Genomic DNA, 20655 nt, shown 5'->3' on the forward strand with positions numbered 1-20655 from the left:
ATAGGAGTGGGATAGGGCCCCTCCCCCCAATTATTACATATGGTTTTCCAGCAGACACACACACAAAACCTTTTAATTGATGTCAATTCCTTAACGCAGATAATTGATTCTGTGACTAATGTGTAGAATGTAAATGCAGAGAGAAAATAGAAACTCAAGGACAATTTATTCAGATCAAGCCATGTGATTCTTTTCAGAAAATGTGGATCAAATCAGCATTCATCCAGAACCTGTAATTTGAAAAGGTAGATTGGATTGAGAGGACTAAGGGCCTCAGGAGACCATCTGGTTGCTAGAAATAAACAAACAACAACCTCCCCTCCCAAAAAAATCTTTCCTGTTAAGATTTTAAGGACATAGCAAAAGAGTTGCCTTCTTATCAACCCTTACCTTTTGGCTGAAGCATAGTGATGACAAAGCAGATAATCATTTATTGTGTGAAGGGGCACTAAGTTCTGATGTGACTTTCCAGCTTCTATATGTCCCCCATATGTGAAAAGAATAGGAGAGGAGAGGAGAGAAGAGATGTGGAAGAGACCTTGGAGGTCATCTAGTCCAACTGCCTGGTCAACCAGGAGACCCTCTATTATCTCAGACAATTGGCTGTCCAGTCTCTTCTTAAAAATCTCCAGTGATGAATGGCCCACAACGTCTGAAGACAAGCTATTCCAATGGTTAACTGTCCTCACTGTTAGGAACTTTCTCCTTAATTCCAGGTTGCTTCTCTCCTTGATTAGTTTCCATCCATTGTTTCTTGTCCTGCACTCTGGTGTTTTGGAAAGTAAGTTGACCCCCTCTTCTTTGTGGCAGCCCCTCAAATACTGGAATACTGTGACCATGTCACCTCTAGTCCTTCTTTTCTCTAGTCTAACCATATCCAAATCCTGCAATCGTTCTTCATGTGATTTAGTCTGCAGGCCTGTAATCATCTTAATTGCTCTTTTCTGCACTTTTTCCAAAGTCTCAACATCTTTTTTTGTAACGTGGTGACCAGAACTGGATGCGGTATTCCAGGTGTGGTCTTACTAAGGTTTTATTCAAGGGTTCAGCTCACAGTGTGAATCGGATGGGCTTAGTCTGTGAGTCTAAACACAGTGTCTTTTGTGGGATCCAGTCTCACAGTTGCTGCCACCTTCAAATCTCTTTGGTTTTAACCACAATCCAAGAGCTGAAGCATTGTGGGTTAGTAGCCTTCACAATTCCTCAATCAAAGCCATTGTCAAGGAATATTAGAAGGATTCAAAGGACAGAAGTGGTTTATATCAGCGACCCTTTCTTTGGTTTTCAAACAACTTGTTCAAAGAGCACTCAGCGATGTAAGGACTTGTCAAGGGCTGGGAGTACTGGGTGTCTTTAACAAAAGAATAAAAACCATGTTTTTGAAACTGGAACCACTCTATCAGCTGAGTGAGATCTGTTCATTCAACACAATGCAGCAATCAAATGGGGAACAGTTATATCCCTTGTAGGAAGATGAAGTGTATTAGCTACGGGCAAATATAGTAAGTCCAAGATAATTTGGAACAGAAAATGCAAATAGCAAGCTATTGCACAGCTCAGAAACTAGTTGTTATGGGTCAAGAACCACCTCTTGAGATATATCATCTATCTCTGTAATGATCAGTCCAGTTGTTGAGCCAAATTCCTGCCTGATTATCGAGCTACATTCAGCTGACAATCCCAGAAGCTTTCCATGGTCCTGACCCACAACCACTGATTTATTACACCCTGCCCAAGAACAAATGACTTCTTTTTTTCCCCCTAGAAAAAAATCCTTTAGCAATTTTTGTTCTTCTAGAAAACCAATGTTAGGGTGAAAAGATGGCATTTCAGATCTTGGTTAAAAAAAATAACCTTATTTCAAAATCTCCATTTTTTTTTTATTATTCAACTGTTATTCAGCAATATACAATACAGTTTATAAACAAATGTCTTACCTTGTTTCCAATCTTTTATTTTTTTTCTATTTAAAAATAAATATTATTGACAGTGAATATCCATCACGGTAAGATGTGCCTTTTTTTAAAATCAATGTTTTCAAAAAGAAATAATTTAAAAAGAGGAGAGTGGAGAGGGAGGCAATGATGATAATAATAATAATAATCCTAACCACAAGTATCTATTAAAAAAGAGCCTTTCTTGAGAAGAGCTTTGCCCCTTTCTGTTCAACAGTTCGTGCAAAATTAATTACCAGAGGAATTTTTTTTTAAAAAAGAAAACAATTGCAAAAAGAAAAGAGAAAATTATAGCTACCTTGTGTGAAATAGGGCATTGATGCCACAGGATCTTAAAACTAAATTTATCATGTCAGGTGACAAGCCTTTCATGTAATGTCCCCAAAAAATATGCTTTACCCTTCCCCTGTAGGATGTGTCATGCTTCCTTTCCAGTCTTTTCTCTGTCCATCTTTTAAGATTGTAGTTCTTGTAGAGGATTGTTGCCTTCTTCATTTTGTTCTGACTGTGGTCTCATTTGTTTGACTGAGGATTATTGGATAAAGAAGTCCATCAGTGGTTTAATAACAAGTGTACAAGCTTATGCAGCACGAAGAGGAACGTACAGAAGAATGAGTGAGTAGCATAAATAGGCTCTGTACCTAGGGAAAAGAGAACGGAGGAAAATATCAGAGGGAAGGAAGGAGAGAACAATAAAGCTTCATTTGGGCAAAAGTTTGGAACTCATTGGCACAGTGTTTAAGACAGAATTGTTAGTCAATTACCTTTTTGTGATTTGGAAGAGAAAGGCATGGAAATGATAGATACAAATAGAAAACAGAACAACAGAGCTGAAAGGGACTGTTGAAGTCTTCTAGTCCAACCTCCTGTTCAAACAGGAGACCCTATGCCATTTCAGACAAATGGTTGTCCAATCTCTCCTTAAAATCCCCCAGTGATGGAGCACCCACAACTTCTGAAGGCAAGCCACTCCACCATCAGGATATTTCTCTTTAATTCTAGGTTAGATCTCTCCTTGATTAGTTTCAATCCATTGCTTCTTAGCCTGGATTCTCCAGCTGCTTTGGAGAATAGACTGACCCTCTCTTCCTTGTGGCAGCCCCTTAGATATTGGAAGGCTGCTATCATGTCACCCCTAGTTCTTTTTTTCTTTAAACTATACATGCCCAATTCCTGCAACCTCTCTTCATATGTTTTGGCCTCCAGTCCCCTAATCATCTTGCTTTTTTGTGGCATGTCAGCCAGCTTCACTTTTAATTTTAATTTCTAATGAAATCAACATTTTAAAAGGAAGAAGGGAAGCCAGGTGACTGAATGTGGATTGCATTGCCTGCCACTGCATCTAATAGAAAACAAGTAGATGGAATGTAAGATCTCAAAAGCTTTCAGCCAAAGGAAAGCAGCAAGCCACCTGATGGTGGCACTAGACAGCTAGAGCTGAGATCTACAATATATTATCTGCAATAACATACACAATCTCTAGATGGCAGAAAAGACACACAAAACCTTCAACATTGTGCTTCTCCAGATTCCTCCCTTCTCCCCAGCCCACATTAATATATCTGGTGTGGCAGAAAATCAGTTCCTAGGAGCTTCTAATTCTTACTCCTATCCTTAAAATTCTGAATGATAAAAGAATAAAAAAAGCCAAAAGAGAGCAAAATACAGTAGATATAGATGATAGATAGATAGATAGATCGATAGATATAGATGATAGATAGATAAATAGGAAGATGATAAATAGATAGATGATAGATAGATGATAGGTAGATAGTTTATATAGAGAGATGATAGACAGATAGATAGAGATAGATGATTGCTAGATAAATAGAGAGAGATATGATAGATAGAGCGATGATAGAGATAGATAGATGATAGATAGATAGATGATAGATTGATGACTAGAGAAAGAGATGATAGATAAATATAGATAGATAGATAGATAGATAGATAGATAGATAGATAGATAGATAGATAGATAGAAACAAATATACATACATAAAATAATTGGATATTTTTTAACAGCTAGTTCTTGAGAGGAATTAGCCCTTGCACCCCAAAGCAACTGATAGGACCGTGTCTTTTTAAAATACATAGAACTGAGTTGGCACTGAGCTTCCAGGAAACTAAAAGACAAGATGGCTTGATTCCAGCATTTCTTGATTAATAGGATGTGAACCAATGTTGTCTTTGGCTACGGGAAGCAAGATTCACCTTGACAATTTCCATTATAGGAAGATAATACATTTTCTGGATAGGCTATACATATACCAAGTTAAAACAAATAAGCCCATATGGGATAAATAAATCTAGACATAGGGCCTCAAGGACAATTAAATAACGCGTGAATCAGTAAGCACAAAATACAGAATGCTGGATAAAATAAGCCTTTGGCTGATGTGGTACGACTTCCTTATTGATTATTTTCCTTGGGGCAACATACATGTTCCTCTTCCTTGCCAACTTTTATCCTCTGTACTCCTCCAAAGCCAGACTGTGAAAATAGGATTAGTCTAAAATGCACCGCGAATTTCATCACTGGGTAAAGGTTAGAATCCAGAACTTTCCAGTCTTAATTCAAACCGCTATTTCCATAGTTTCTGCTTTTTACATACCATTCATCTTTTAGATCAGGGGTCACCAACCTTTCAGATTTCAGGGACCACTAAATTCATAATTGTAAATCCCGCGGACTACTAATATGATCTGCCTAATGACCATCTGGATGGGCGTGGCTAAGTGGTCATGTGACTGAGTGGGCACGGGCAACTCAATGTCACTCACATCAAGGGGCGCCTTGCCAGCCTTGACTTGCCCCTCCCCTCCCTGCCACTCCTCGCTCCCCGCCCAGGCTCCTTAGGGCCCCAACAGGAAACAGTAGTTGGAGCTAAATGGCCACCATGAGAAAGAGTTGGCAAAACAGCTTAGTTCAAATTGGATCTGACCGAGAAAGAGGCTCAACAGAAGCACCTCATTGAGGACTATGAGCATAGGCTTTCCAAGCAGAGGGAAGACCTGCGGGAGTGCAAGGCCAGGTACCAACGCCTAGAGACTCAGCAGGCCGAGATGGTCAGTCAGTTCCAGGCCATGATGCAGTCCCACTGGAACAGGGCCCTCTGGCTCTTCGCCACCAGCAGCGCTTCCCCCCAGCCTTTGCCCAAAGCCCCACACTAGGAGGCTGAAGTAGCCCCCAAGTTGGAATTTCTCCTCCCCTCCGACCCACACAAAAAGACCCCAAAGAGGGAGACTCTCTGCAGCAACACAAACATTCATTGCACGTATCCGTCCCAGGGGCCGTAGTTTGAGGACCCCTGATTTAGTGCAATATAAAAATGCAAATATTTTTTCATTTAGATAGCTCCTAGATATAAGTTAATGTTTTCAGTTTTCTCTTATCTCTTTATTACCATCTTGGAGTTCTTTAGGTTTGTGCAACCAGAGATGGCCCGAGATAAAGAGAGAGAGAGAGAGACAGAGAGATAAAGAGAGGGAAAGAGAGAGAGAGAAAGAAAGAGAGAGAGAAAGAAAGAGAGAGGAAGAGAGAGAGGAGAGACAGGGAGAGAGATAAAGAGAGAGAGAGAGAGAGAAAAAATATACTTTCCCTCTCGTTGCTATCTTTGAATATTTTCATTAATATATATATATATATATATCTCAATCAATATCACTCAGCCCCAAGTCTGCTGCTCCGCTATTAGATTTCCGTGCAATCCAATTTGCAGCACTTTGAAAAGTTTTCCAAGAAGCCCCTGGCAGGAAGACAGCTAACCTCCTTTGCTCGTGGGCAATTTTTAATTAAAAGCTTTGCATAATTTCTGATACCAGTTGCCCTTTGGTGGCTTGGCTCTGTTACCAAGAGAATCAAAGGATTTGCTTCAACTTCCAGATCTTGTTTCTTGCTTTGTTTTTTTTTTAAATAACTAACCAGCTTTTTAATTTTTTAAAACAAAAACGACTTCTTACTTCCTGAATCCAGAAGACCAGAAGGAAAAAAAAAAAAACCCAAGCTAACTCTAAATCAACCCTCTTTAACCACCAACTTTTGATGATATACTGGTAGTCCTTGATTTATGACCACAACTGTGTCCAAAATTTCCATCTCATTCCAGGAGATCTAGTTCCAGGAGAGGTTATATTGGCTCTCTGGAATCTCGCTGGGGAGAAGAGTTTGACAATCTAGCCTGCAAAAAATCCGGTTGATCTCTAGATGGCAAACCATAAGAGCTGTGGTGGCGCAGTGGTTAGAGTGCAGTACTGCAAGCTACTTCTGCCGACTGCCTGCAATTTGGCCGTTTGACTCTCACCAGGCTCAAGGTTGACTCAGCCTTCCATCCTTCTGAGGTGGATAAAATGAGGACCCAGATTGTTTGGGGCAAAGGCTGACTCTGTAAACTGCTTAGAGAGGGCTAAAGCACCTGCCTACCTACTACTGTATCTATCTATCTCTGGTGCAGTGGTTAGAATGCAGGCTGACTCTGCCCATTGCCAGCAGTTTGATCCTTACCAGCTCAAGGTTGACTCCATCCTTCCAAGGTCAGTAAAATGAGGACCCAGATTGTTGGGGGCAAGAGGCTGACTCTGTAAACCGCTTAGAGAGGGCTATAAAGCACTGTGAAGTAGTATATAAGTCTAAGTGCTATTTCTATTCTTTCCTTCCTTCCTTCCTTCCGTCCTCCATTCTTCCCTCACTCCCTTCCTTGGTGTAAAATGGTTGGAATGCAGGCTGATTCTGGTGCAGTGGTTAGAATGCAGGCTGACTCTGCCCACAGCCAGGAGTTTGATACTGACCAGCCCAAAATTAACTCAGCCTTCCATCCTTCCGAGGTGGGTAAAATGAGGACCTAGATTGTTGGGGGCAATAGGCTGACTTTGTAAACCGCTTAGAGAGGACTGTAAGCAGTATATAAGTCTAAGCGCTATTTCTATTTGTTTTTTTCTACTATTTCTGGATCTTTCAGCCCAAATGTGCCAGCCCTGTGGTTGGTGATCTCTTTTAAGTCAACAGGCCACCAGGAGTCTTAAATGCCCCTTGGCTGTAAGCAATGTCAAAACTGAAGAAACATAAGTGGGTTTCTGTACCCAGCATACGTTTAAGATGTATTTAGGATGAAGCCTACAGGGGGAAATTAAGCGAATCTTGACAGAAATGGAAGGGGGGGAAAAACATGAAATGACCTTCAAGGTCACCTTCCTCAATCTTGGCGAACAGGAATTTTTCTCATACCATTTATTACTCAACAAGAACCGGACCGATTGTGAAATAAGTAGCTGAGCACTGCCATGAAGAATAACCAGAATCAATGAGAATGGTGAGTTGGCTTGTGGTCTAAAGTCATTTCAATCCTTGGCCACAAGTGTCAAGACTATTACGATGGAGATTCATGCTGCACATTGTCAAATGCTGGAACATCAGCGAGGGATCTCATTTCCAAGAACCTGTCCAAGCGACTCACTAAAAATAAGTCACCTCTAAAAGGCAGATCAAGCGAGAGAGTACATTTCTACAAGAAAGCGAGGCTCTGCACTGCTTCCCACCTACACACCACACAGAGATTAGAGCAATATTGTGGATTCAGATTCACCAGGTTGAGCAGTTCAGGGAAGCTTTTCTTGCCGATGTATTGAATGTGCTTTTGTCTGTAAAATAGGAAGATGGATATCTGCAGAGGGACCTCTTCGTGTGCTGCTGTACACAGCGCGAGAAACCATGATTTTATCCCATTTTGGCTGAGGAGGTTATACAAACTTAGGTACTAGACCTGTGATGGTGAATTTATGGTACGCGTGCCAAAGGTGGCACACAGAGCCCTTTCTGTGGGCACATACACCATCACCTGCTGCTCTTCTGGTTTCCGGTGTGCACATGGACTTCACAGGCACCGGATCATCAGAAAACAACCAGAAAAAGCCCCCCCAAAACAACCAACAGGCCATTTTTCAGGTGGTTTTCCAGGCCACTTTTCAGGTTGTTTTCAGGCTGCTTTTTGGGCATTTTCCAGGCCAAAATCAGTCCCCAAAATGGCCTGAAAACAGCCCCCAAAACAGCTCACATTTATAAGCAGCTTAGGGAGGGTTGCAAAGCACTATGAAGTGGTATATACGCCTAAGTGCTATTTCTATGCAGGTCACAGTGTCATTGCACATCATCATCTTTTAATGACTCCATAATCCCATGTGGGGTGGAGTTTGGACAATTGAATGGAGCTATCATAGTGTTTTAATGGCCCGATGCCTTTCCTGTTGCCAATGTGGAGTTTTGTTCGGCAGATAAATTCTCACTGCCCAGAGAGAGAAATATCTGTCTCTACCTAGGATCAAACTCACTGATTATGGCAAGAGCTCCATCTCTAGGCCACCAAACCACACCACTCCTCACAGTGTCATTGCGTAAATGATACAAATGGTGTCATTTGCATCAGCCACAAATGACAGCAGTGAGGTCATTCCTCTCACTTGGGCAATGTCGTTATGATGGGTATGGTGTCAATGATCTCCCAGGGATTCCCATACATACGTCTATCTAAGCCTGGGTTATCAGCAGAACCCAGCAGAATTTTACCATCTGCATTGATGCAAAAATTCTTGCTTTTAGGTAATAAGGGTTCATATAGAGATTTTATCAAAAATTGCAGCTGCTCACATTGACTAAATCCAGTGGTGAAAAAATAGGTAACCTGTTCTTCATTATTCATATAATAACAGCAATAGCAAAGAGTTAACCTGTAATGCTGAATTCTAACCATTGCACCATCATGGAAGGAAGGGAAGGAAGAGGGAGGGAGGGAATGAATGGATGAGGGAGGAAGGAAGGAGGGAATGAGGGAGGGAGGGAGGGAGGGAATGAATGAGGAAGGAAGGAAGGGAAAGCGATAACAATAGTGCTTAGACTTATATACTGCTTCACAGTGCTTTATAGCCCTCTAAGTAGAGCGAAAGGGGAGGGGTGTTTGCAGGAGACAATTAGTTCAATTCATTAGGGTGAAGATCTGTTCGTGACTTCTTGCCAAGTATCGTCTGCTACAGAGGGGCGTTTGGAAGATATCGGCCTGGCAGCTCTCCAAGCCTGATAAAGGTCTGTAGTTGTGAAATCTCTTGAAAGACTGTTGGACTTTGCTGGAGAGGAATTTCCTTTAACTTAAATACAAGAGGTTTTATTGGGACGAGGAGTCGGCTTCATGATCTTGGGAAGCCTAGGACAGAACAACTGGAATTTGAACAGTTTACTGGATTTCTTTTGTTGAACTGAGCCATCAGTTCACCAGTCCCAAGCAAACTTTCTCTAACCACTCTGCAAAATTTCACCTCGGTAAACAGGAATCAGCTGGGGCTCTCCTAGGAGGACCACAAATAGTTCACAGTTGGGAAAAACTCATGGTCATGTGGTGGAGCTCATGGCTCAGCTCTCAGGTCTCTTTTCTCATCTCTAGGTCGGGCTTGGAAGGATGTCAAGTCTGGGGAAGCAACTGCCAATCTGTGTTGACATCATGATTGTTCTAGCTCTGCCAAATTGGATAAAGACCAACATTAACAAAAGCATGGACTCCTCAACCCCTCGTCATGAACCTTCATTCGGTGGTGTGTCATAAAGAAATGGACGGACGAACATGGCCTTTTCTGCTTTTTAAGAACTGATCTACGCTATGTATTGACTAAGGAGACAGGGAATTAAAGCAATTACCTTTGCCCCATCTGTTCAGTACAATTCTGTCTCTCCTCTCTTCTCTCTCTCCATGGGTACCTTGACACAACAGCTTTACTTAATTATTCTTGGATCTCATTTAAATGACAGCTTTCTGCCCACTCAATAGTTAGAGGACAATATTGTCCATTAAGTGAGCATGGCTCAAAAAAAAATGTTCCAGACTGTTTTGTTGATCTGAAAGACTTCATTTCCACAGATTTCCCACATATGTGCTAGTGATTCCTGACTCTAGGGGGCAATGCATATCCCCGTTTCAAAGCTGAAGAGCCAGCGCTGTCCAAAGATGTCTCTGTGGTCATGTGGCCAGCATGACTAAATGCTGAAGGCGTACGGAACTCTGTTATCTTCCCACCAAAGGTGGCTCCTATTCTTCTACTTGTATTTTTACATGCTTTCAAACTGCTACGTTGGCAGAAGCTGGGACAAGTAATGGGAGCTCACTCCATTATGTGGCGCTAGGGATTCGAACCACCAAACTGCCAACCTTTCTGACTGATAAGCTCAGCATCTTAGCCACTGAATCCCTTAATGTGATACCATCGGGCAATTAGGAATCCTGACATAGCAGGACTATGATGCAGACAATTTATCTGTGTTAATGCAGCTGCATGTGGGACCTGTTACAGACCTCTGTGGACCATCAGAAGGTCAGAGGTTTGGAAATTACAGAAGCATACCAAGCTCTCTCTTGCTTTCATTAACCATCTCATGAGTGTGAAGCATTTCCCCCCCCCCAGACTGAAAACTTCCCTTGACTTTTGAGTGGCGTGCTGAAGAATCTACTCCAAACTATTGCAGGGTCTAGGATGAAGATATGGGCAGGGGAGAACCTTCACAAATATATAACCCAAATGAAATCTAATGAATTAGAGGCACTGTGTGGACAGTGTGTCTACTATTTTGAGACAACCCAGGAGCAAAATGAGTACACAGAGGTTTTGTCTTTCAAACAATGGTTTATCTAGAAGGCATATCTATCAATCTGTCTGTCTGTCCATACATACATACATGTCAGTGGTGGGATTCACATTTTTTACTAATGGTTCTGTGGGTGTGGCTTGGTGGGCATGGCATGGCTTGGTGGGCACAGCAGGGGAAGCTTACTGCAAAATCCACATTCCCTCCTGATCAGCTGGGACTCAGGAGGCAGAGAATAGATGGGGGCAGGACCAGTCAGAGGTTCTCCGAACTACTCAAAATTTCCGCTACTGGTTCTCCAGAAATGGCCAGAACCTTGCTGAATACCACCTCTGATACATGTACTAGGCAAAACCAGGCAATCAATCAATCTTCAACTATAACATGGAAGCACACATGGAGAGAGAAATTGCCCTCACAGGGCCTCCCTTACATAGACAGCCCCTTAAAGTGATAACCCTGCTGACTCATTCTCATTGCATCATCTTGGTTTACAGCCTTACAGCAGCTGGTCAGCTGTTAAATCATCATTCCCTTAACATAAAGACTACTTGTTCTGTCACACAACCAAAGTATTTGATTCTCTATCACTTTTTAAAAATACTTGCAAGCTCAACCCACAGAGAAGGAAGAACTCTATAGCTTTTGAGGCTTCGGCATTACTCATCTGGACCAGAGTTAAATGTGAGCATGTAACATCCATCTTTCTATTCTACCACCCTATTCCATCTTCTGGTTCAAGATCAATGCCTTTCATTAAAGTTTTCGTACGCTGCCACCATTGTCCTTGTACTGTTATCTTGTTTCCGTTCTTCCAGGTGTGTCTCCTCCTCTCCTTCCACCTGATCTTATCTGATCTCAGGAGGGGTAATAATAACCCTCATTCTTGCAGGAAGTATGTCACATCAGTTTTGCACAATCAAACCCTGGTTGTTGCCTGAACGTAACGCACCTCAATGTTGGTTAGGATCAGAGAGGCAAATAAGCCTAATGCAATAAATTTTTAAAAATAGGAATGGAAGCATTGGTGCATTTCACTTGACAAGGTGGCCTTTGATGCTGCTTTCATGGTGGATTTTAGTGTATGCTCCTTATTCGATGTTTCATGCTTCCTGCAATTATGAGATATGCTAACTTTGTTCTTAATTGCATTTTCAATCCATTCTTGAGCTTGCTTGATATTGTATTTTCTTCTGAGGGGTGGTAATCACCACCATTCCTACTACCACTGGTCAAGTACACAGATGGCCAGACCATCATATAAATTCAGGACTTAGACTAGACCAGGAAGTTGAAAAAGCCATGAAAACAACAGCATATCACACCTGTAGTGTTGCCAAGCAATCTACCCAAATACATCCTAAGGCAACCCAATTTTAAGGAATTTCATAATTATGCTTCCCTAGTAGTTTAACCCAATATATATCCAGCCAATGTAAATTCTTCATAGAATTGAATAACAGAGTTAGAAGAGACCTTGGATGACTTACATCATGTTGACTTTCTGCTTATTTTCACTGCTCGCTTTTTCTTCTGCTTGCTACATCCAGAATAGGACAGGACAGGACAGAATAGAATAGAATAGAATAGAATAGAATAGAATAGAATAACAGCATTGAAAGGGTCCTTGTAGGACATCTAGTCCAACGTCCTGATAAGGCAGGAAACCCTACACCACTTCAGACAAATGGTTATCCAATATCTTCTTAAAAACTTCCAGTGTTGGAGCATCCACAACTTCTGGAGGCAAGTTGTTCCAACGATTAATTGTTCTCATTGTCAGGAAATTTCTCCTTAGTTCTAAGTTTAAATGGTTGTCCACTAGGACTCCAAGATCCCTCTCACAGTCACCACTATTGAGCAAGGTACCACATATACTGTACCGGTGCATTTTGTTTATTAGAGACATATCTCATCCCCTAATCTTGACCAAGTGACTCTAGAAATTTTGCTACTAGTAGAAGCTTTATCATGATGGGTAGCTACCTTTGATAGTTTGTGTTACCACTTCCTCTGATCATCACCCCCTCAAAAAAATATGACACTCTTCTGATATTCTTCTCTGGATACTAGTAGGAAATCAGTCTTAGAGGACGCAAGACACTTTTCCAATTTGTCAAAACAATTCTAACCCTCTCATCAGTATATGCTTCTTCCACCCACACAGCTATGAATGGATTCCATGTAAGCTATGAATGTTGTAAAACATTGGGAAACAAATGTTGGTTTGTGCAACAGATGGCACAAAGAATCTCCGGCAGTATTTCCCCCTTCTTGGAGAACAATCTGCTATCTGCCTTGCCAGTTCAGAGACAAAGAACTTGCTGTGTCATTTGTAAATGAATCTGATTGTGACCTCCCTGAGCCTAGAAAGGATTATAATGGAGCGTGATAGTTTCAGACTAGTTAGTTTTTGGCCAGTGGCTTGGTTAGAGTTGGATTAGAGATAGAATAGAATAACAGAGTTGGAACTACCCAGGTTTCCAAGATTGTGTTCAGTCTAGGGGATGATGCTCACTTCAAACCAAGCATGGTTTGCTTAGTCCCAATTTACTGAACAAACAAAGTTGAAGTTGGACAACACTATACCATAAAGTCTAGTATACAAATGGTTGGATTCGCGGAACATGCCCTATCAGTCTCTAATAAAATGTGTTATTTGGATTTGGATTTATTGGATTTATATGCCGCCCTTCTTCCAAAGGACTCAGTTATGGAATTGGCACAATGTGTCAATCTAGAGTATTGTGTTGTGGCATGTAAGCTGCCGGCTCCTCCAGCAGCTTAACTTAACTTGGAAGTCTTTAAGAAGATGTTGGATAACCATTTCTCTGAAGTGGTGTAGGGTGTCCTGCCTAGACAGGAGGTTGGACTAGAAGACCTCCAAGATCCCTGCCAACTATTCTATTCTATTCTATTCTATTCTATTCTATTCTATTCTATTCTATTCTATTCTATTCTATTCTATTCTATTCTATTCTGTTGGCTAAATAAAGGCTTTATTCAGGAAAAGGCGATGTTCTTAATATAAGGAGTATCCTGCTGTATGAAACCTCTGGCCCATCTAGTCTAGCAGTCTGTTCTCTCAGTAGTCAACCATCGACATAAGGAAGCTTACGAGGCTCTTCAATTGCCCCAAAATAGCATCATAAAACACAGACCTTAATTTGCTTAATATCTCCCTTCTCAAATGACAATCATTTGCCTTCCAGTGAGAACCAGCCCACGATGCAAAAATAACCCGTAGCTAAGGACTGTCTCCAGAATAACTCCGTTGCACTGACACTTTCAACCCCCCCCCCTTTCCTCAGTGCAAACTCTACTGGGGTTATTGAAAATAGAAACACACAATTGTTTTGTCACTGTCTCACTTGCAGACATGTGGTGGGATGCTCTCATTGTGAACCTCCCACCCAAATCACTCCTTAAATTAAGAACCCATAATCAGCGCAACCTATTTACAATACAAGGATATCATTGCCTTGAAGTAGGGATAGGAGGCGCCCAAGCCTTCTCTTTTGGGAAAGTATCAAAATACCTACTAACATCCAGAAGCTGCTATGCAAACGTTTGATAATGAATAAAAATGTGAGCGTGCATAATTCTGCTTAAGCATGTACATGATTGCTCAGCTAAAAGTTCAGAGTTCTCAAAGTTGTTTTCCAAGCATGAATTCTCTTCATTCATAAAGGACAACCTGGAACTGCGCCGCCTGCAGTCCGACCTAAGTGTAGTACACAAAAGTGTCTGCTACAACGTCCTACCTGTCAACGACGACTTCAGCCTCAACCTCAATAACACACGGGCAAACAATCGATACAAACTGAAGGTAAACCGCTCCAAACTCGATTGCAGAAAAGACGACTTCAGCAACAGAGTGGTTGACGCCTGGAATGCTCTACCTGACTCCGTTGTTACTTCCTGTAACCCCCCACAGCTTCAACCTTAAACTGCCTACCGTGGACCTCACCCCATTCCTAAAGTGTCTACAGTCTCTGTCCTACTGTCCTCGTTTATTTGGACTCATTTCCTTTGTTCATGTCCATGTTTATACTTATACCTGCTATCTTGTACATGTTTGACAAACTAAATAAATGAAATATAAATAAATAAATTCAAAGATAAGTGGAAGATGGGCCTGGAACTAGATCCAGGTATCCTTATCTTGATGTGATATTCTTTGGGAAGACCACAACCACAACATCACTGCAAGAATGCCTCTCCTTCTCCCTTCTCCTCTCCTCCCTCCCTCCCTTGCTCCTTCCCTCCCTTCTCTGTCTGCCAGCCAAATGATTCTTGCCAGCTTGCCAACTGTAGAAACACGAACCCCTCCCTCGTTCAATCTTCAAATACAGCAAAAATGGAAAAGAAAAATACAGCAAATCAACGGTCCAAGCAAATCAAGATAAAAATAACAGGACGGAAAAAAAACGATGGATAAACTCCCTCACTTGTTAAAATTCACTCCAGAGCAATTTGCTTTTCATCCTCCTCCTGCATGTCATCATTTTAATGTGTTTTAATGGATGCAAACTGCTGGGCACCCATGCAAATTACACTAGTTGTCGAATATGAGAAATAAATTACAAGAAACTTAAGAGAGCCACACTTGTCTTAGTTTCTTTTCCACAAATGCATGACTTTGCACATCCCTACTGCATTTCCTGCTTACTTTTACCTCTCTCCTTTCAGCCAAAGCCCTGCAAGCATGAGAATTTGTACTCTTGTAGAAATCACTCTGGCCTCTTGATAAATTTATTAGCAGAGTTCCTGCCAAATGTTCAGCAGCCCTCAATTCTGCTTGAGATGAGACAGCTGCAGCTCTACACAATAAGGTGACCACAACCACACTAGATATTTCTATAAAGACATGATATCAGCAGTCTTCTCCTCAGTTGCTTTGTCTACATAATTTCCTTTTCTGCCCATTGGATTGATTTAGATCAGCTAGAAGGCAGGAAATCTGACAATTCTAGCTAATATAAATCACGCGTCACAGCTGATCATCGCCCAGCTGATTGTCAGAAATACCAGTTCGCCTGAACCAGTAGTATTTCACCCCTGGATTCACATATTAGGATCCCGTGGCCCAGGGGTGAAATCCAGCAGATTCTGGAGAACCAGTAGCGGACATTTTGAGTACTGGAGTACTGGAAATTTCAGAGAACAGCAAATGCCACCTCTGGCTGGCCCCAGAGTTGGGTGGGAATGGAGATTTTACAGTATCCTTCCCCTGCCATGCCCACCGAGCCACACCCACCAAGCCACACCATGCTCACCAAGTCATGCCCACAGAATAGGTAGTAAAAAAAAATTGAATTACACCACTGCCTTCGCCGTTCTAATATACAATGCCACCGGTTGCTAACTCTGAATTGCGCTTGCCAACTTAATACTCTTTAGTGTTCATTTCTCCACTTGGACATATAAAGAGAGGTTATCACGGCTGTCCTTCTTTGGTTTAGCCACACTCGCCCTTCAGAAAACTGTGTGTGTTAGTAAAACTGTTTCTGCAAAAAAGCCTAAAACAGCTTTCTAGGATACATCAACAGGCTCGGAAGCAATTATTCCTCTCTGCGTGCATTCAAAATGAAATTGTTGAGATCTATTCCTTTCCTAACTTGTGGGCCTTTTATTCCTGTATTAATAGATACTTCAGATATTCGTACTGTCGCCATTGTAGGATAGCTTTTAGACTCTTTTGTTGGCTTCTCATTGGGTCATCCCTTTTTCATTTCATTTCAATTTTTTTGGAAGGAAGAAGGACCCTCCCTCCAATCACTGCATAATTATAATGTTGTAAGCCATCCTATCAACGCACTTCTGGATTCATGGGAAGGATTCCCGAGTGACAAGCGCTAAGGGGTAACTGCTATTCTACCATGGCAAAATCTCGGCAAATAAGAGCTTGCGAACATTACAGTTGCCCGACTGGTATCAGGTTGTATGGATGGGAATCCATATGATCCTCTGGGTGAGATGTTCTTCTCAGCGATTGCTTAGCCCAGTGGGTCTCAATCTGTGGACTTCTGGGGGGGATGTGCAATGTCATCACAGGGAATCCATGAAGGTGTTATGGCCTGCCAGTGGCTAGTGGAGCTGGCAGCACATTCGGATAGTGAGGAGGTTGGGGAGGAACATGGGCCAGTCCTGGAGTCTGGGGAAGGCTCTGATGAGGGCTCTGTGTCAGAGGCAGAGAGGGGGCCAGAGCCGTATGCCAGTTATCAGCTGCCTTCAGAGTCAGACATCAGTAAGGCAGAAGAACAGCTGGAGCCTGTTCCCAGTGTGCGCATGCACAGAGTTGCCAGATGAAGGGAACAGCTAAGGAACAAGGGTCAACTTGGGAGTAAGGCCAGAGGTGGACGAAGAATGGCCCCTCCCAGAGGAAATAAAAGAGGAGCGAAAGGGGAGACAATTCATTCATTCCTGTATTCTTGCCAAGTATTGTGGCATCTGAAAAATATCGGCCTGGCCACTTTCCAAGCCTGATAAAGGTCAGTAATTGTGAACTCTCTTGAAAGACTGTGGGAGAGGAAAGACTTTGCTGGAGAGGAATTCACTGTAAATTAAATAAAAGGGGTTTATCGGGATGAGGACTCGGCTTCGTGCTGCTGGGGAAGCCTAGGACAGAATGGAAGTCTTGAAAAAAATGTTATGATTTAAATCTTGAATTAAACCTTGGCGGTCCATGGCCAAGATCTGTGGCCATAAAAGGTATTTAAAGGAGGCCCGTGGTAGAAGGAAAGATTGGGAACTACTGGCCTAGCAAACAGATGCACAAACAAAACCCCAGAAGGAATTTTCAGCAAAAGGTTCTAACTTAAAGTCTGTGGAACCATCCATGCCAGAGGAGGGTTGCTCCCGGTTCGGCCGGATTGGGAGTACCAGTAGCAGCGGTGGTGAGAGAGTCCAACCACCCGCCCGGATGCTTCTGCACATGCGTAGAAGCGTCGTGCACACACACGGGGAAACCGGTAGTAAAAAAATTGGAAACCAACCACTGATCCATGCCTTGGAAGACCTTGGAGGTCTTCTAGTCTAACTCCCTGCTCAGGCAGGAAACCCTATACCACTTCGGAGAAATGGTTACCCAATCTTTACTTTAAAACTTCCAGTACTGGAACATTCACAACTTCTGGGGGCAAGTTGTTCCACTGATTAATTGTTCTCACTGTCAGGAAATTTCTCCCCAATTCTAGGTTGCTTCTTTCCTTGGTTAGTTTCCATCCATTGCTTCTTGTCCTGCCTTCAAGTGCTTTGGAGAGAAGCTTGACTCCCTCTTCTTTACGGCAGCCCCTGAGATATTGGAAGACTGCTATCATATCATCCCTAGATGTCCTACAGTTTTAGAGTATGTTCAGCAGATTGGTTTTTGTCTGGCTTTAATCCCTCTTACTTGAATAATTTTTCTGCACTTCTGTACATGCTCTGAACAGATTCTCAGGGGCCTTTTTTTGGCAACCGTTTTCTTGGCATGCATTCTTGGAATTTGGAAATAGGGGAAAGTTATCTTCCTTCCACTTTGTAACTTTCAAGCTCTACTACTCAGGCATAAATGGATGTAAAATTACAACAGTGGGATTCAGGCTGCGAAATACAAGGCGTTCCATCTGTAAAACACGTTTGCAACCTCACAATTTACAATATTGGCTTTTTTTTATATTGGCGCTTGTGGGCGGTGTGGTGGGGAAGGGACAAAGAAGAGAAAAATATATATATATTGCAGAAATAAATGTGGAGCACAATCCCAAGCATGTATTCCACAGTTGGATTTCACAAAATTTTACCACTGGTTCGCCGTGTACCGAAAATGTGACCACACGCAGCTTGCTCGCTTGCGTCTGGCTTAGAAAATGTGGCTAAATAGGACGGCATAGTGCCGGGGCGGGTGGCCGGCCCAACTGCAGGTCCCCACTACCGATTCGCCCGAACCGGTCTGAAAAGCTGAATACCACCACTGATGTATTCCTTACTCAATGGACTTAAAGCACTTAAACTCTTTTTTTTCAGGAACAATTACTAGTGCTGCTTCTTTCAAACAGAAATCTGTTTCACTTGGAACCCACTTATAAACAAGGCACTTTATTTCTCACTGGAAGAACACAATTTATCTTATCTTTTGGGGGGTGGGCAGGGTGCCTTCGAGTCAGTCCTGACTCCTGCTGACTATAGTGTCAGGCCTGCAGCCATCTTTTCTTTTGGATCTTTGGCCTGCTACACTTTCTATTATTCAACCATGCATTTTCTATTGTGGGAAAATGAGAAGGGGGATTGTAGGGAGTTAGATGCTATGTAGTCATAACAAAACTCTTTCTAGAAAGCCAAGGTCATCCTTTGTCTTTGCACCTCTGTACCTGACCAGAACTGGATGGGTGGAACTGCCAGCATGGCAATGGGAGATTGGACCATGTGATGGATCTTGAACTTTCAACTGGGTGGGGAAAATCGGGCAGATTTCAGATTCGGGTTTCCCCAGATGTGCCAACATGGCTCTCTTAATAAATTGGAACTTTGAGCAATACTTTGCCTTGGATTCTGATTTATTTTTGGATGCTATTTGGAACCCTGACATACAGTTTTGGAAGTGGTTTACCATTACTTTCTTCCTAGGACTGAGAGAACGTGGCTTTGTGTCCAAAGCAGGACTAGAACTCACAGTCTCCCGGTTTCTAGCCTGGCACTTTAACCACTACACTACATTGCCTCTCTCCTGATCTATGAAGCTGAGTTTAAAAATTAAAGATACGCTGGATGATAAAGCATCTTACAATTTTGTTTTGTTACTGTAAGCATCAGCTGTGCATGGGTGCAATGATTGAGAGAAGCAGTCCTATGCTAGATGACATAAATTTGCATCCCATGAAAATATATATTGCAATATATTTGATGGTTAGATTCTCTCTCTCTGTCTATGTCTCTCTCTCTCTCTCTCTGTGTGTGTCTCTCTCTCTCTCCGTCCCTCCCTCCCCCTCTCTCTGGTGTATATCTCAATTCAAACACAGGTAAACCTGTATTTTTCTCATTTTAAGGCTTGAGAACTGGTAAACACAGTTCCTGATTGACACTAACTTTTCAAATGAAGAATGGGAATAGCAACAGCACTTATCGCTTCACAGTGCTTCACAGGCCTCTCTAAGTGGTTTACAGAGTCAGCCTATTGCCCCCAACAATCTGGGTCTTCATTTTACCCACCTCGGAAGTACGGAAAGCAGAGTCAACCTTGAGCTGCTGAGGATCGAACTACTGAACAGTTGATAGAATTAGCCTGCCGTACTGCATTCTAACCACTGCGCCACCATGACTCAAAAGTCCTGTAGCTAACTCTTCCCCCCCCCCCCTAGTTGTTGTAGAGTCCAATGGCATTTTTATATTCTTCAGTCTAGGAATTAATCTACATCCCATAGCAAAAAAAAAAAAAAAAGCTTCTTCCCTCATTTGACTTTATTCAGGTCTAAGGTAGCCCTTAATAGACCTGGCTTTTAAAACGCTAGGGATGTGTTTAAGAAGTGCCTTTTGCATGTTTATTACCTCGTGACATTTAAAAACCCGATTCTGACTTCATTTATGCTGAATACTCTTTCTGGTATTTTATTAAAGTAGAATCACTGCTGAGACCATTTGTACCATGGAAACTGCATAGTACCAGAGGTGGTATTCAGCCAGTTCTGACTGGTTCTGGAGAACTGGTAGCAGAACTTTTGAGTAGTTCAGAGAACCGGCAAATAGGCTGGCCCCTGCTCTCTCCCAGCCTCCCAGCTGATCTTCTTTTGTTGCTCTGAACAGGAGAACGGAGCTGGAAAGCAGGTTAGTGGGGTGGAGAAGGAATGGGGATTTTGCAGTTACCTTCCCCAGCCACGCCCACAAAGCCACACTCACAAAGCCACGCCATGCCCACAAAGCCACACCCACAGAACCAGTAGTAAAAAGTTTTGAATCCCAATTGCAGTGATTCTCCTGCATTGAAGATCAGGGAGGATGGCACGGTTGAAAACATCCAGATGTCACAAAGGTACCATCAAAACTCCGCCCATTTTTAAATGGGCATTTGTGCCCTATGAATGCTCCCGGTGAAGGTATTGC

General features: G+C 42.4%; 1 protein-coding gene across 1 annotated transcript in view; it reads right to left on the reverse strand.

The window, feature by feature from the left end:
- Window positions 1-1881: 1881 nt before the first annotated feature.
- The window catches only part of VSTM2B (V-set and transmembrane domain containing 2B), a 48140-nt gene continuing 29366 nt past the window's right edge, over window positions 1882-20655 (reverse strand). The window contains exon 5 of the mRNA XM_081963242.1: window positions 1882-2596. Within this exon, the coding sequence (XP_081819368.1) occupies window positions 2508-2596 (89 nt within the window). The 3' untranslated portion in view covers window positions 1882-2507. The remainder of the gene's footprint in view (window positions 2597-20655) is intronic.

The sequence above is a fragment of the Natrix helvetica genome (assembly GCF_964273705.1).
Source record: "Natrix helvetica genome assembly, chromosome: 10".
In the NCBI taxonomy this organism is placed as follows: Eukaryota; Metazoa; Chordata; class Lepidosauria; order Squamata; family Natricidae; genus Natrix; species Natrix helvetica.